This window comes from Sinohyriopsis cumingii, chromosome 9, assembly GCF_028554795.1.
Source record: "Sinohyriopsis cumingii isolate HCF-2022 chromosome 9, ASM2855479v2, whole genome shotgun sequence".
Taxonomy (NCBI): domain Eukaryota; kingdom Metazoa; phylum Mollusca; class Bivalvia; order Unionida; family Unionidae; genus Sinohyriopsis; species Sinohyriopsis cumingii.
In genome coordinates this window covers 92,332,205-92,349,036 of record NC_142969.1, presented here as the reverse complement: position 1 = coordinate 92,349,036, position 16,832 = coordinate 92,332,205, and the positions used below count along the sequence as shown (strand labels likewise).

The window sequence follows — 16,832 nt, the reverse complement described above, 5'->3', positions numbered from 1 at the left end:
ATGAAAATGGCGTCAATCTAATACATCCACCAGAACAACTAACTGGAAAATCGGGTTATTGCTGATGGATATCTGAGATGGTTTCAACACCTGGCAGTCACAACTAACAAGGAAGAAATGGGCTTATCTTGAATTCCTGGAAATTCATTTCAGCCAGTACGGCATTATCCCCTTGGAGAGACTAGTTTGTAATGTATCTTGAGAAAAACTCTGCCTTTCCAAGAAGAGAAAACAAAAGAAAATAAACCACCAAAACAGAACATTAATTCCTAACTTAGATGGACGATCAGCTTTATTTTCTGACATCATTACCGTTTAATATATAATAGTATAGGCTTCATGTTCTCAAAACATTTTGAGTAAGAAACTTTAGCTCAATGTCTGAAAACTGAGAATCTATAACTTAAATTAGAAGTAAGATAGATGTCACCGAACTTGACGATTTTTCTAAACTAGATTCTCTACCAGACTGCCAAATTTTGATGATGTAATTGCACCCTGGGTACTGTATCTCATTTCGGGGTTTCAGCATGAACTTTAGTTTCTTAATCAAAATGTTTCAAGAATATGGCGCTTAATATGCAACACACACAATCTAAGCTCACTGGAGATATGTATACTTGATAAAATAAGTTTTAAATGCGCAAATTATATACATTAGTAGATGCAAATTCTTCAGAACTTGGACAAGATCTAACAATTACAGACAAAACAAGAATTAAGCAGAAAAGATTTAACATTAAGAATTATGGTCAAAAGAAAAATTAAGCAGAGAAGATTTACCATTAAACAATTACAGACAAAACAAGAATTAAGCGGAAAAGATTTAACTTTAAGAATTAAGGACAAAATAATAAATGGCAAATATTTAACATTATTGAGTGGTAAACGGATGTGTGATACAAAGTACATATATATACATTTATGTTCCATTGGTAAATATAAAATGTTATCACAGTAAAAGTTTAAAAAGATGTACATACAACATCATTCTTAAAGAAAACAAGGCCCAAGTAGGCCTGATTTAACTTGCCTGTTAGTAAATACATGTGAATGCAAATTCATGCATGTACTAAAATTATTGACTGTATGAACAACCTGGTGCACACAACTGCTATATTGCCTGTTAATGTTGATGATATATAACTAATTTCTTGGCATAAAAGGGTAAGTCAATCATACACCTAGCATTGTCCCCTGGATCTCTTCCAGTCACTGAGACCTTGGTACTAATGCATGACTTAGAAACTATTTATAGCCCCAGGCTCAAAATATATACAGTTGCTAAGTATTACAAGGGGAGTTAATCTGTGCAGTTAGTATGGAGTTCTTGGGTTTTTAACTTAATTCATGTTTGATGGCACAGCATCATTTGTCCAGTGTTGAAGGAGCCTATGCCAGGATGCTTTGTGCCAAAGTTTGTTGATTTCTATTAGCAGTTTTCTAGATAAAGTTTTGTAAATGTTGTTCTACTTTTACTAATGGCAGCCATATCTGATGATAGAACAGCATCAACTGTACAAATCTGAAATGCATTAAAGCAAGTATAGTTTCTGTTAAATCTGATCTTAGTCTGTAAGTGGTGATGTACAAGTTAAAATTTTCTTATTTTAGTAACAGTAGCCATATTTGATGGCAGATTTCATTTAAATGCCTTTCTGGCCAGAATGTTTTCTGTAAAATTTGGTCAAATTATGTTAAGCATCCTTTAATTTTTGAAAAAGTGCTTGAGGAATTTCCTTTCTTCACAATAGTGGCCATATTGGAATTAGCATTGTTTGTAAAATATTGAAATCGTTACTAATAAGATGCTTTCTTTCAAATTGGCCAATTTCTGCGAAGCAGATTTTGAAAATAAGTCACGTAAAGTTTTGTCTATATTTAGTAATGGAGGTCATATTTAATAATGGATGAGCGTTGTCTGTAAAAATATGAAAGTTCATTATACCAGCAAACTGGCTGTCTAATTTGGTCAAATTCTCTTGAGTGGTTTTTGAGAGGTAGTTATTTAAATATTTTTCTACTTTTAGCAATTTAAAAGATCATCATCCCTGGATGTTTTCTGTTGAAACATTGTCAAAGCCTGTTAAGTATTTTTTTGAGAAGTCAACTAAGTCTTCTAGTAACAAAAACCCTATTTGAAGTAGAGTGAGGTCATTTGACAAATTTTAAAGATGTTCATGCTTTCCATCAAATTTGGTCAAATTCTGCTGAGAATGTGATCAGGTCATCTGCACTTAAATGTACATGAATACAAATATGTCCCCCAAACCTGTCTGCCTTAATGTGCTATCAAGGTTTTTGTCCAAAATGTTAAAGGTGTTTAAAACTATGTAAGATACATTCAAAAGGTATACAAATTATTTTAATGACTTGAAACTCTAATTAGGTCATCATATTATCTTGATTTAGTGGGTCAAATGTTATGGCTGAGAGTTAGAATAGTTTTGTGCTTTATATGTTAAAACAGAAGTGGGACTGTATGGATGTGTGCATGGACAGCAGTAGAACAATACACCCTTCTGGGATAGTAATTTTATGTAAGGCTGTCAAAACTTGCTGATCCACTACCAGAGGTTTATTTTATTCTTAGCTTGGGGTAGAAACTCTGGTGTATTTACCCATGCATAAGGTATATATAAGCAACCTGAATACATCTGTATCTGTATTTACCCATGTATAAAGGTGTATATAAGCAAATTGAAGACATCTGTATCTGTATTTACCCATGTATAAGGGTGTATATAAGCAGACTGAAGACATCAGGATCTGTATTTACCCAAGCATAAGGTGCATCTAAGCAGCCTGAATACATGTGTCTGTATTTACCCATGTATAAGGTGTATCTAAGCAGCCTGAATACATTTGGATCTGTATTTACCCATGTATAAGGGTGTATATAAGCAGACTGAAGACATCAGGATCTGTATTTACCCATGCGTAAGGTGTATCTAAGCAGCCTGAATACATGTGTCTGTATTTACCCATGTATAAGGTGTATCTAAGCAGCCTGAATACATCTTGATCTGTATTTACCCATGTATAAGGTGTATCTAAGCAAACTGAATACATCTGTATCTGTATTTACCCATGTATAAGGGTGTATATAAGCAAATTGAAGACATCAGGATCTGTATTTACCCATGCATAAGGTGTATCTAAGTAGCCTGAATACATCTGTATCTGTATTTACCCATGCATAAGATGGATCAAAGTACACTGAATGTAGACCCATATCCAGCATATCTTTCTTAAACCAGACAAGGATCTAACTTATTTCCTCTGAATTTGAAGTTTTGGAATAAATGAAGTAAGTTACTACTAACAGAACATATTTTTAAAGTAAAATATATTTATTTAAAAATACTTATGTGATCATAATATATTAGGAATATACATCCACTCACTGCCTTGGATAGCCAGCAGTTACAAGCTGGTTGTTAGCAACAGAATTCTTAATAGTTGTCTCCCCCTCGAACACTAGGATTAGTGCTATATCTCATCAATACCCAAGTTACTACTGAAGCACATGTATATGTCCTGTTACATTAAAAATGTAAGTATGGGATGGCTGGGAAGGTGTGCGTGTATTATGGTCATGTATATTTTATTGAAGAAACACATTTCTATAAATATATAAAGGGCAATAAGTAAGAAGTAGAGGGAATTACATCCCCTTACCCCAGAGAAGGCCCAATCTTAGATTTCCTAATGTACATGATGCAGTTTAAAATCCTGCAAATGATTCTGGTTAGAATATGTATCTTAATATGCCCATATAGCTTTTACAAAAAAAAATATCTTCCCCCCCCATCCACAATCCATTGATAGTCGAGTAACCATTAGGATTAAGCTGCTGAACAAACCAGCTCAGAAGTCATTGTGTTGCTGCTATAGGTCCCATGAGACCAAACTGAGAGAAAGTCATCTGGCCTCATACCATGGCATGGATAATGTTGGTTAGAGAATAGTTATGCTCAAATGCTATGCTAGTGATACTGAGTTTACCTTGTGAACTGATATGCAGAGGAAAATGCATTGGTCTTAGGTTGGTTTGTATATGCAGAGCAAGTACATGATGGTGGAGTCTAGGCTGAGATAATGTCCTTTCCTTCTTGCATTGGCAGAGATATACAAGATCTTCCTCATCTCATAAGTTTATGGTACTACTTCAAAGACCATGCAAACACCCATGAGGCAAAAGGTCCAACAAGGAAAGAGGTTGCCAATACATAATGAATTGGAGACCGTTCTTGCAATAAACTCTGGAGCCTTCAAAAACTGAATAAATAAGATCCCAACAAAACTGCTGATATTTTGGATCAGCTCACAGAGTGCATCTCAGTGATTCTCCTTGCTGTTTCTAAAACAACTAGGAAGCAATGCTTGTATGAGAAGCAAGTCAGTAAGACTACATTCATTACTCAGTCATGGTGGAACCCATAATAAATTCCTTTTTTAAGGCAGAGCAATTTTTTGGTCAGGATTAAAATGTTTGCCAGAAGATAAGAGAGGTCTTTCTTTTTACACATATCCTCTCTTTCATGACAAAACATGTCTGAAATAAAGGAACAGTAGCCTTTTCTCACAATGGGGATTAACTTCCTGTCTTTAAAGAGGCAAAGGTGAAAGTCAGCTATCTCTATTATTTGGGCTTTTAATGGAGTGATTTGTTTCTACTCAAACCACTGGAAGAAAGCTCTCTGCTTCATTTCATAAGTTTTTCAAAGTGTCATGTCCTCCTGCCCAAATGGTTCTGTCCACCACTTGTTCTGAAAACTGTTTGCTTTTGAAGGCTGTCTTGATATTAGCCAAGCATGCAGGTTCAACAAGTCCAGGTTTGGATGAAACACTTACAGCTGTGGTTGCTTAAGCAGGTAGAGAAAGACCAAGATTTTGTGTGACTTTCTGCTGTCAATATCACTAGAGAGTTTATCCATGATTTTCCCACTTGAGGGAAGGAATCTGGACCAAACAGCAAACTGATTTCTTCACTTTCTGTAAGACTCTGGAGATCTGAGAGGTTGAAGGGAAAGCTGCTCAGAGGTTGAAGGGAATGCTGCTCAGAGGTTGAAGGGAATGCTGCTCAGACTTTCGGATCTGGGACTGGAGAGACAAAGGTTAGTAGTGTGCATTCCACCTTCTTGCAAATAGATCCATGAATGGTTGACTACAGCAGGCTCACATTCATCTGAATATGAAGGGGTGAAGAGACCATTTGGTTTGAATTACCTGACTGCATTGGGAAAAGACTGCAATGAACCTGAATCTATCTGGGATGTGGCAGACTTGGATGGATGTAGATTTGCTGACTATGATACCACTCAAGAAAAAGAAAAAAACCCAAACAAATGGCATAGATCTGGAGATATGGTTCACCCATGCCTTCTAATGTAATTTACCACATTAGAGTTCTCATATTGATTGAACATGCTCTTTCAAAATAGCTTCCAATGCCAACGGGAAAAGAAAATTATTTGCAATGTTGTCAGAAGAGGACAGCCCAATATGATAACACCTACTTTGCATTCAGCAGACCCAGTAGGTGAAGACATTCATGGGCCCAGAACTGATTCTTTGAGAGACTACATGACACTATCAGGATGATTTCAATAGATGTTTTGAATTCCATTTCAAAGTGGGTAAAATGTTAACCTGGTACAATAATGGATCTGTCCTTGTTGACAATGAACCCATGGACATGCAAAAGTGAAACTAGGGATTTGTGTCTTGAATAAAAATATAATCCAACTGGTGATTTTCAGCAATGTCATCCAGATACTTGGAAATCACAGGGAGGTGTCTCTATGGTGCAACATAAATCTATCCATAATTCTTGTGAAGACCCATGAACTGATCTTTAGATCAAAAGGTAGTGCCCTGAACTGGTAATCTGTATCCTAGAACGCGAAATCTCTCCCCTCCCCAAATGGCACTGAGAACCAGTCTCAGTGTCTCATTCTAAACAATAGTTCCCTAATGAAAAACTTTAGAGAGCTGAGATATATGGCTGGCTAAACTTGCCATTAGCCTTTGGAATTAAGAACAGACTGGACTAAAATCTGGTGAGTTCACCTTGGAACAATTCCTACAACTGTATGGAGAGTGTTGAATCTTGCAGCAATACATCCATTTGTTCAAGTTTCTTGGGCCATCTGTGATGGTGGCTAACATTTAAAATATAGATCCATCACAAAGGGTCTTACTCACTACAATATGCTTGGCTGGGCTTTAAACAGAACTTGTGTTGGAAAACCAAATGAAAAAAGGCACTAACTAGTCATAACTCTAAACAATGAATTTAAATGCTAGTAATCCAAATTATTCAAGTTATCATCAAAGTAAAGGTATATGGTTAATATCACTGAAAATCCAATGCTGTGGAGAATCCAATGCTGTGGAAAATAAAGTTAGAAGGACCTGCAATCAGGGGCCATAACTCCTGTAAAATATGCTGTGGAATGCTGGAAATCAACTCATCAATTGACAGATGCAAACCAAATTTGAAACCCATCTATGCTTGGTATAGCAAAGCTACTGAAACCAATCTGATAGGACAGGCAATCTGGGGCATAACTCCTGTAAATCATATCATGGGACACTAGAAATTAAATTAATTCAAGGTTAATAAAACAATGTGTGCAGAAACCAGTCACAAATATGTGTTATCAGGGGGGATAACTCATACAAAGGATGCTATGGAACACTAGAAATTAAATAATAATGGTCTCCTCAATATAGAGCTGCAGGATTTAAACAAACCAATCCTTGATAAAGTAATGCTGCATGAAACAGTCAGGAAGATGGCAATCAAGGGGTATTACTCCAGTAAACAATGCTGTGGAATGCTGGAAACTGAACTCATTCAAGCTGTCATCAATAATGAAACCACATGCCAAATCTGGTTGAAATCCAACATGATGCTGTATGAACCAAAGACTGGATAACAGGCAATCAGAGGTATTAACTCCTGCAAGTGACATAGTTGTATGCTGGAAATTAAACATATTCAAGTTGGTCTTATTAATGACTGAAACATTCAAACATATATTGTACCCTGGGAAGGCACTTATGTGCTAGGATACTCTGGTTACTCAAAGAGCTGATACAAAGAATATACAAAATTCTGAGTACTCCACATTAAAAGTGCCTTCCCTCAAGTACATTTTACTGGAATAGACCCAATATAAAGCTGCATGCCCAAATTCTTTTTTTTTTTAAAGTTAAAGTCAAAAGTGAGGGCAATCAGAGGGAATAATGTCTGTAAATGAAGTCTTGGAATGCTGGAAAATGAACTACTTAATGGTTAAAGTACAGCTCTGGAAACAAAAGTTAAGCCACCAGGGGTCCTAACTGCCTTAAATGATGGCATTAGAGAGTGAAGATCAAAGGACTCATCAATATAAACCTGCCCATACAATTTTGTAAAAATTCTTTAATTCCAGTTGAAGTTATCTTGCAGGACCCAATATATAATGGATGGTCAGATAGGCAGCTGGATGTATCTATGGAAAAAGTGAGTGCTATAGGGGTCTGTCAACTTTGTCAAGTAGCGTTCTAATTACATGTAATCTGAACAGTTGTTTCATTGAAATGGGAAGTATTGGATAAAATCTTTGAAATGCAACAACCCTCTAGTCAATTCTTAAGTGAAAGTAGGAATTGACTCCCACTCCAAAGTAACTTCTTGGCAAACATACATTTAGGAATAGAGCTGGTCATGATTCAGAACAGTATATTTATGTGTTGCTCTATAACATGTAACTAGCACAAAATCAACCATATATCGAGCGTTATTTGCTGTGTGAGTCAGCAACTGACAGTTTATACCATGATAGACTCAGAAAAAACAATGTTAAGCTCTGAATTATGAGCTCTACATTTAAAATAACTTTAATGTGAAAATGTTAAATTACTAGCATTTATCCACCACTGTCTTCAAAAATATGATTTATTATTTCTAGTCAAAAGAAGAAAAACAAAAGGAAAGAAAACACAAAAATGAAAATAAATACTACATGCATGTAGAAGCTAGATGATGACTGGTGCTGATCATAATTTTTTTTTTACTTAAGTAAAGCACCAATAATTTTCTTAATTATTGAAATTCACTGCAAATTGTGGAAACTTCCAGCATTTTACATATTTCTAACAAATAATTCTGATTACAAGTATCTAACTTATCCTGAGTAATATCCATAAAATATAATAATCATGATGGTAGCAAGACAAATGCAACATCTATAGAAACTCTATATTTGTATGTACACTGTAGATCATTTTGAAAACTGATGCCAAACATTGCAACACTATTACCTTGGTGCAACCCCCCACCCCCCAAAAAAATTCATCCTGAGGTAATTTATGCTGGATTACATTTATTGAAACTACAATGTAAAATTTAAAGACTTCTAAGCCAATACAAGTTATGATGTGATAATAGACCTCATTTTCAACAAGAATGCATAATATATACAACTGCACAATAAGTTTTGAACTCAATCACAAGATTTCAACTTTTCCAATTTAAATACTGATTATCTCACATACTCAATAAATTATCTTTTACAATCAGGTTATGATTACATCACTCAGTGAGCTTTGTAATAGTTCAATAAAATCATTTATTTGTAACAGTTACAAAGAAGAAAAGCATTTTATTTGCAGTAAAAGTAATTTGTAAAATAATGTCATAGGTTTTATACGTACTTATAGGTTACTGCATTTGTACAGGAAAATATGAACGAGTTTTGGGATGGAATACTGCATGACCTTGGGAGTGTGGTATATCCTTCGGACAAAACGAATTCATATTTCCCATACAAATGCAGTAACCTTTTTATTATATGCTCATTTTTTTATTCTACCTAAGGTTTAATTATATAAACAAAATACACTACAAGAAACAAGATAAATGAATGAATGCTGTTGTTGTTGTGGGGTTTAACGCCATTTTTCAGCACACGATAGGCTATACATGGCGGCCAGTATTAATGGTGGAGGAAGAACCCGGAAAGAACCACCGACCCAACAGAAGCTACTGGCAAACTTCTCACATGCCCACACTGGCTAAATCTTAGACTCAAACCGCCGCAGACAGAATGAATGAATGCCGTATTCCAAACTAAATACACAAGCGCAGATTTGTCATTACACAATAACATCATTAATGTGCACATAACTCCACCCAGATAAATTTGAACTTAGTCGCGCACTCGACATAACTTTCGAAAGAAAATGGCGTGTCTAGTTAAAATTGAAATTTGCAGTCATATTGTGAATGAATGCGCATTGCAACAACTTTTCCATTTGATCTGGAATGAATGTATTTTGGTATTTTGTTTCTATTCGACGAAAGTTTGTGATTTTGGACTGGATTCATATGTGCAAATTATACATGAACTACAGGGGATTGAAGCGGCGCAGGAGAAGCGTGTTTACATCTGCAAATGTGTTTCTGTTTCTGTCAATGAATGTTTGGAATCATAATGTGGGAAAAATATGAAGTCTTTCAATTGCAATTATCAAAAAGACGCTATGGAATTTAATGCTTATTTCATTTTGAGTGCAGTAAGGAGGATGCAATTGCACTTATCATCAAAATTACAGCACAATTTCGAAATGTGTAATCCAGATTGAAAACCTATGACTTGGCTCATGTAATTCGGATTTGCAGAATTAAGAAAATACATTTTGAGGAAATTCAGGATGTAAAACTGTAAGCATATTTTATTTTGCCATTCTTATCACCAGCTAAAGAAGAAAGTATATGACTTGTCACTTGTATGTTATTTGTAAGGGAATTATCTTGCGTCTGTTATATACTGTAGCTAGCATAAATCCGTAACATTGTATCAACGCAGAATGTGCCAAAACAGCTGGTATGTGGCAGTCCATGAAACATCTGTTTTAGTTCATTCAGAAACAAATTTAAACAACCACATCGTAAAGAGCCTTTTACGCGAGTGTACATGATTTGTGTACAAATCAAAAGTGCTGGTGTCTATGTCCACTGTTTGTTTACAATAGAAAGTAGTTCCTTTATGCACGTGAATGCTATATGTGTATTGTCGCGCGAGTTCAGTATCAGGTCATACTGAACGATTCTGACAATGTAAAGTTAACGGGGAAAAAAATAAGCATATAATAATGTCACTTATTGCATAGTTCATCATCTTTTTCTGCTCAACAGATTCAATTTAGTGCACTATTTTTAAAAAAATCATCAAATACATGTATTTGCTGTTCTTTCCCAAAGTTATATTCCACTCAAGATTACTATATCCTGTTCACTTTATTCCATCCTATAAATTAAATCATCACTCTTGAAGTTTTTTTTTACTGATCATAGTTTGTATTGTACACCACAACAAAACACTAATTTCGCTACAAAGGGGCAGATTACATACGACTGTGAAATAGAGGAATGTTATCCACCTTGTGTAACAAGGCGGATGAACAGCTGTTCACACTTCAAACTATATCTGGATTATAAAGATGCTAAGCTGGCCACGATCAACAGATTACAATTTCGCATCAGATGCAGCTTTAATTAACAGGCAAATTTTAAAACGATAATATTTATACCAATACCTGCCACACTGTTACAAAGGCAACTCTATTTGAAATTCTTGACTGCCTGCATACCATTCACTTCATTCAAAATGTTCTATATAAGTCACAATAGGAAGAACATTATGTCAGACAATCTGATGTCATCATAGAAAAAAAATGAAGTCACATAAAGACTTTTGTAATATATCATACCGTTGCATATATGTACTCCAAATATTGTATCTCTATTAATATTTATACTTTGTTAATGGTGATTGCAGGTTTAATACCCGCCTTGGCTATCTGGATTAATATTGATACTTTTCTGTGAAGAAAATACTGCACTCCATTCCTGAAAGATACATCATTTCAAAACAAATAAAATTTTAATGTGTCACAATTTTGCTGAGAAAGGACATATTCTCATGTAGCAGTTCAATAGCATATTATCCATCCCCACCCACCCCACTCTCCAGTTAAGTGACTCTAATTTCCAACTGTTTCTTTAATTCAGTAGTTAAAATGTACACATTCTGCATATTTACATTTACATGACATTCACATTCCTCACTACTGTTATAATGTAACAAGATATATACATATTACAATCTAGAAACAAAATATTTACATAAATTCCTAGCATTTATCAGAGTATTAAACTACAGGCTAATTTCAGCAGCATACAGCATAAATAAAATCTATATTTACATTATAATTTTGTTCTATATTATTTCATGCTTTCTTAATTTTATTTTTATTAAAAACATCAACAAAGATAAATATAATTTATTAAAGGTGATAAACTTTGGAACAAATGAAACTCACCCATCATTCTGGTCTGTCTTAAGGACCAATGGTACTTTCCAATCATTTTGGTCTGCACTCAGAAGTAATAGTAGTTCAGTTTGTATTGCATTTGACTCATAATCCAAGTGTTGCAGGTTTAATTCCCACCTTGGCCATCTGGATTTGGCAGCCTCAGTGTGTTGTTAGGAAAGGCACATAGCTCCAATTTTCTCAGGATTATGTAGCAAATTACATCTTCAAAGTGCCATTAAAACCAGCAAAATCGAAAACAAAAACATCGTATAGTCAGTCCTAATGACCAATGGAACTTACCCATCACTCTGATATCTTGCTTGATGGTGCAAGTTTACATTAGTTTGCTTTTCATATGCAAAAATGTCTAAAACTGAAACCAACCAATAGGTCTATACCAATTATGTCTTTTAGGGATTAAGTTAAGTGTAATAGTTCCACTTATTACCATTTCAAACACCAGTGTAGCCATTATTTCATTTTTGTTAATAAGCCATGAAATAAATAGAGATTTGCAAAATCACTCTTTAATTCCCATGGTATTTCTCAATAGTATTTTCATAATTTGTTGACTGAAACATTGTGAAAAATGAGAGGAATACAATAGAATATTTTCAGAAACTTTTTCAGCAAGAAAATGATGTGATATTTTCTCACATCTACCACTGTAGCACCAGACGTGATAAACTAACCAGTTCTTATTACAATCACTTAAATGCCTTGATTGAGCTGTTAGTGCGACATTTTAAGTACCTCTTTTCATCTATAATGATCACAATATATGGATTTGTCTGGGGGACACTTGCAGTCTGTGGAGGGAAATATACCCTTGGACTTGATCAAGGTGCAACAATGACTTGTATTAGTTACTGTGTATAAGTAAAGCTTCTTTTGGTAACCATTAAAAGTACATAAACAAAAACATTTAAATTACATCTTAAGTTTTTGTGATTAATTTTGACTTACTAATAACACTAAAGTAAATTAAAAGCACAAGTTCCTGTACATATTATAAGTATATTTGACTACAAATTAAACTGTATAGTTCAATGCATATATACATGTATAGCTTGATCAGAGTGATCTGGCATTCTGAAAATGCATTAGAATATTCATCAGGGCCTGCTACACTTGAAAAATATGTACATGCCTACAACTGACAAGATGATTGTTCATATCTGGCTAAAATGTGCATACACAATATCATACTGATGTGCCAAGTGCTTTACTATGGCAACACAATGTTAAATTTCACAGTGGTCAACTAATATAAGTGCTTTTATATAAACACTGATGCTAGAATCAGTCGATTTCTGCTTCCTTCCTGTGTCAAGAAAGGCCGTGTCTGCAGTCCTTTCTCACACCATTTATCCTTCATAAAACTTGATCTCGAGATATATCACAGATAAATAAAACTTTATTCCATATGAACAGCTCTTTCAAGTCACTGCCTTTTTTCCGGACACTGTTGATACGAACTTTAAACAGGATTTTCCATGGTGATCACAAGATAGTGCAAGTCCGTGACTGAAACAAGAAAACAACCATGCTGTTTAGGACATGAACTGTAACAATATGTTTATAAAAAGGTTTGATGCTCCATAAAATGAACAAAAGCAATTAACAATGTATATGGTCCCTGTAGTTTAAAATTTTTGTGTTTCTATGACTCTAATATGGCATTGCTGAAAATAATTTTGATACAATTATCTAACCACTGTTATTTCCGATGTGTTTATGGAAATAAGCAAATTCAAATATTCAAATAAACAGATGTCATTACTTCCATATTTTATATGGACTTCACAAATCCTAACAACACAGCAAAAAAAAAAATAATTGCTACTCTTGTTGTTGTTGTTGTACGGTTTAACGCCATTTTTCAGCACACAATAGGCTATACATGGCGGCCAGTATTAATGGTGGAGGAAGAACTCGGGAAAACCCCGGAAAGAACCACCAACCCACGAGAAGCTACTGGCAAGCTTTCTCACATACCCATATTGGCTGAATCCGAGACTCGAACCTACGCAGACAGAGGTGAGATGGCAGTGATCCATAACGGAGATCACTTTAGACCACTCGGCCACTCGGGGCCCCCATAGTTGCTACTGTACCTACTGACAAACTCACTTAATGTGAAAACTTAATATTAGAACACATTCAGCACATTTAAGTTCCTGTGCAAGTATATTTGCTGTCAGTGTTGAATAGCATTGCCTTTAGCCAGAGTTTTAAAAACAGCTGCAGCAAAAATCCTTTAAAACATTTTTATTGCATATTTTACAATAAGTATTAAATCTACATTTTAAACTGGTATGTCATACAAAACTGGTATCTGATTTGTATAAAACCAATGGCATAAATGAATAGGGTAGAAAAAAACATAATCATTGTATATCTTTTACAATAAGCTAAATCTTAATTCAATTGAAAGGAATGTGGCTTTAAAATAGGAAGCTGAATACTATCATTCCACAGACACTATGGATATCACTTCCAGAGACAGTACTTATAAACAAATACCAAATCTCTCCATGTAACTTAAATGTAAATGTTTAGTCTGGTCATTGGTGAGAACTTAATTCCAATTGTGATGACAAAATATTGTTCAAAGGGACAGATGTGGGTTGACAAGACGAAAATAGTTTCAGAAACCCATGAAAAAATGGTTTCTTCTCTGCTTTTATTTTTAATTGCTGAGAATTGTAACCATTCCAGATATTCTTGAGAAATTCCAACATAACAAGTTTCACAACAAAGATATCTGCAGTTTTGTAGTCTTGGAAATAACCTTTGACCTCGAACCTGATCTCAGAAACAGATAGATGATCAATGAACTCATCTCACATAATATAAACATATACCTATATGCTAAGAATGGTTCGATCTATATACACAATTTTTGTAGAAAAAAATAATTTATTGAGCTGGCATCATTCAAGGTATTTTCAGATATAGCCACAAATTAAACTGGATATAAAGTCATCCATACTTGCTGGTGTTATCATGTTCACATGCCATTATATTCAAAAGCCTGATTTGCAACTATAAAATAAGTGTTATAGTGCTGACACTCAACTCATTTACTGAAAATCAATTACTTATCTGTCTGGTCAAATTTCATTTGGATTTGCTTAAGTCATGGCATTGATAAGCTCAATGAAGTAAAAAAATCCAGTGACCTTTGACATGACCCCAATGTCAAGTAGGTCTGTTTTCAAACTTGTTTAAAACTACTGAGACAAGCTGATGGTTAGATTAACATTTTCCCTCAAGACAAATTACATGTTGCTAAAGGTGTTTTAGTCAAAACCAAGTTTCAATGACACCATTCATTCAAAAACAGCACTGATAACAAGTTTTATGGCTTCAGGTTTGGAGGTCTGATTAGTATCATTTTTATTCATAGCCAGCTACATATTGTTACAGTGTTTCAGTAAACATCCAATGACAATTCATTCAGAATATAAGTAGTCTTAATATGACTTTCAAGATGGCCATTAAAACATTTTCATTTAGAAGCAAGTTGATCTCCTGATGAGACTGAGTGCTAAGTGCTAAGCTGCATGACTTTCTCCCAAGTAGTTTAGAAGTGGAGATGACAAATGACTGCTAATGGATACAGTATCAGCACATAAGATCTTTCTGTCTTTGACCAGTAGAAGTAACAGTCTGTCACTGTGACATTACATTTATGGCTATTGCTTGTCATTATATCTTCCCAAAGGCAGTCTCTCTCTCTCCCTCTCTCCCCCCCCCCATGACACCATATATTCTTACATTATCATGTCAATCAACATGTCTGATATGATAAACATCAAATGCATCTTTTGAAAATGTGGGAAACAAGTCACGAGTATTGGAAAGGTGCTTACCACTAAATTAATGTATTGTAGTAACAAGTGGTATGTATATGAAAGGGCTTACTCTAAAGTTAAACAATGACTGGACTATGGGAATAGGTGATAAGAATTTGAAATGGGCTTACTTCTGAATTAATCAAAGACTGTAAAATAGGAAACAAATTAAAAGGGGCTTACCCTTAAATTAAAGAATGACTGTATGCTCAAAACAGGTGGTAAGAATTTGAAAGGGGCTTACTCCTAAATTTAAAAAAATGACTGTATGATAGGAATAGGATGTAGGGCTTACTTCTGAATTTATCAAAGACTACATCTAGTAAAAGGTCTGCAATTTAATGAGCATTTACCTTTGAGTGATATAAGATTATATTTGTTTTTACAAGATAGTCATGACAGCAGTGATCAACTGATATTTAAATAAATACTCATTTATCAAGAAAAGAAATCTACTTTTTTCTTTGGTGGTTCTACTGGCTTGTCTTTTTTCTCTTCCTCCTCCTTCTTCTCCTCAACCTTTTCTTCCTCCTTTTCATCTTTCTCTTCCTTTTCCTCTTTTTCTTCATCAGCTTTCTTTATCTTGTCTTTCTTTTTATCCTTTTTCTTGTCTTTCTTCTTATCCTTGCCCTTGAAATATAATCAGACTGAAATAAGTATAACCTACCACTTTTTCACTTAGAAACAACAAGAAAGGATGATCACTAAAGGTTGAATCCTAATTGCAAATAGATGGATGGATACTTGTATGTATATGCTGGAAAAGGCCTACAGTAAAAGTCATACAGGTCAAGTATGCACATTTACTCATCTTAAAATTTAAAAAAAAACTGTCCTTTTAATATATAATACTAAATTTGTTTAACCAAAGTGATGTGATGTGATTTGGATTTTTAACGTAGCTTTAACAATTTTTCAGTCATATCGCTATGATGTCTGCAATGTGACAGTTTATAGTCATGCCGCAGACATGTAGGTGATGTCCCACCCAGTCACATTATCCTGACACCAGGCCGACCAGCCCTAACACTAACTCTTAATGATGAACGCCAAGCGAGGCAGCTGTTAGTACCATTTTTGTAGGTCTTTGGTATGACTCGGCCGGGGATCGAACCCACGATCTACCGCATCCGAGGTGGATGCTCTAACCACTAGGCCACAGGAGTGGTCTTTAACCAAAGTCTAAGTTAAGATGTAGAGCATTCAATAATCAAGATTAAATAGACTATAAATTAAATTTAGCCAAAGTCTTTTTAATCCTGATTATTGAATACTCTGCATCTTAACTGTCATCAAGAAACTTCCATACAAAAATTATTGATCACTACGGACTTTTACAACATTGGCCAGGTACTAAACTGGGTAAAGAAAAGAGCACAAAGAGTCTAATTGTGACAGTATAGAGTAGTATAAATTTGCCTATCTACAACAAGTGACATTTAGTCCAGACTGTACTTGACCAAATCTTAAGGTTGATCTTGTCCGTAAATGTCTGCATACTGTAACATTGATTTTGCCCTATATACTTCTGTGAGTGTGTAAATAATGATTTATCAGGATCTAAATAAAGTGAATAACTGCCATTGAAATGTATGTAGA

At 34.7% G+C, this 16,832-nt stretch overlaps 1 protein-coding gene across 2 annotated transcripts in view; it reads right to left on the bottom strand.

Annotated features, from left to right (window-relative positions):
• Positions 1-274: 274 nt before the first annotated feature.
• LOC149792243 (X-linked retinitis pigmentosa GTPase regulator-like) overlaps positions 275-16,832 on the bottom strand; it is an 86,592-nt gene continuing 70,034 nt past the window's right edge. For both annotated transcript variants that reach the window (XM_089970773.1, XM_089970774.1), the window contains exons 18-19: positions 15,690-15,863; positions 275-12,900 (exon numbers count right to left, since the gene is read on the bottom strand). In XM_089970773.1, the coding sequence (XP_089826899.1) occupies positions 12,877-12,900; positions 15,690-15,863 (198 nt within the window). In that variant the 3' untranslated portion in view covers positions 275-12,876. The remainder of the gene's footprint in view (positions 12,901-15,689; positions 15,864-16,832) is intronic.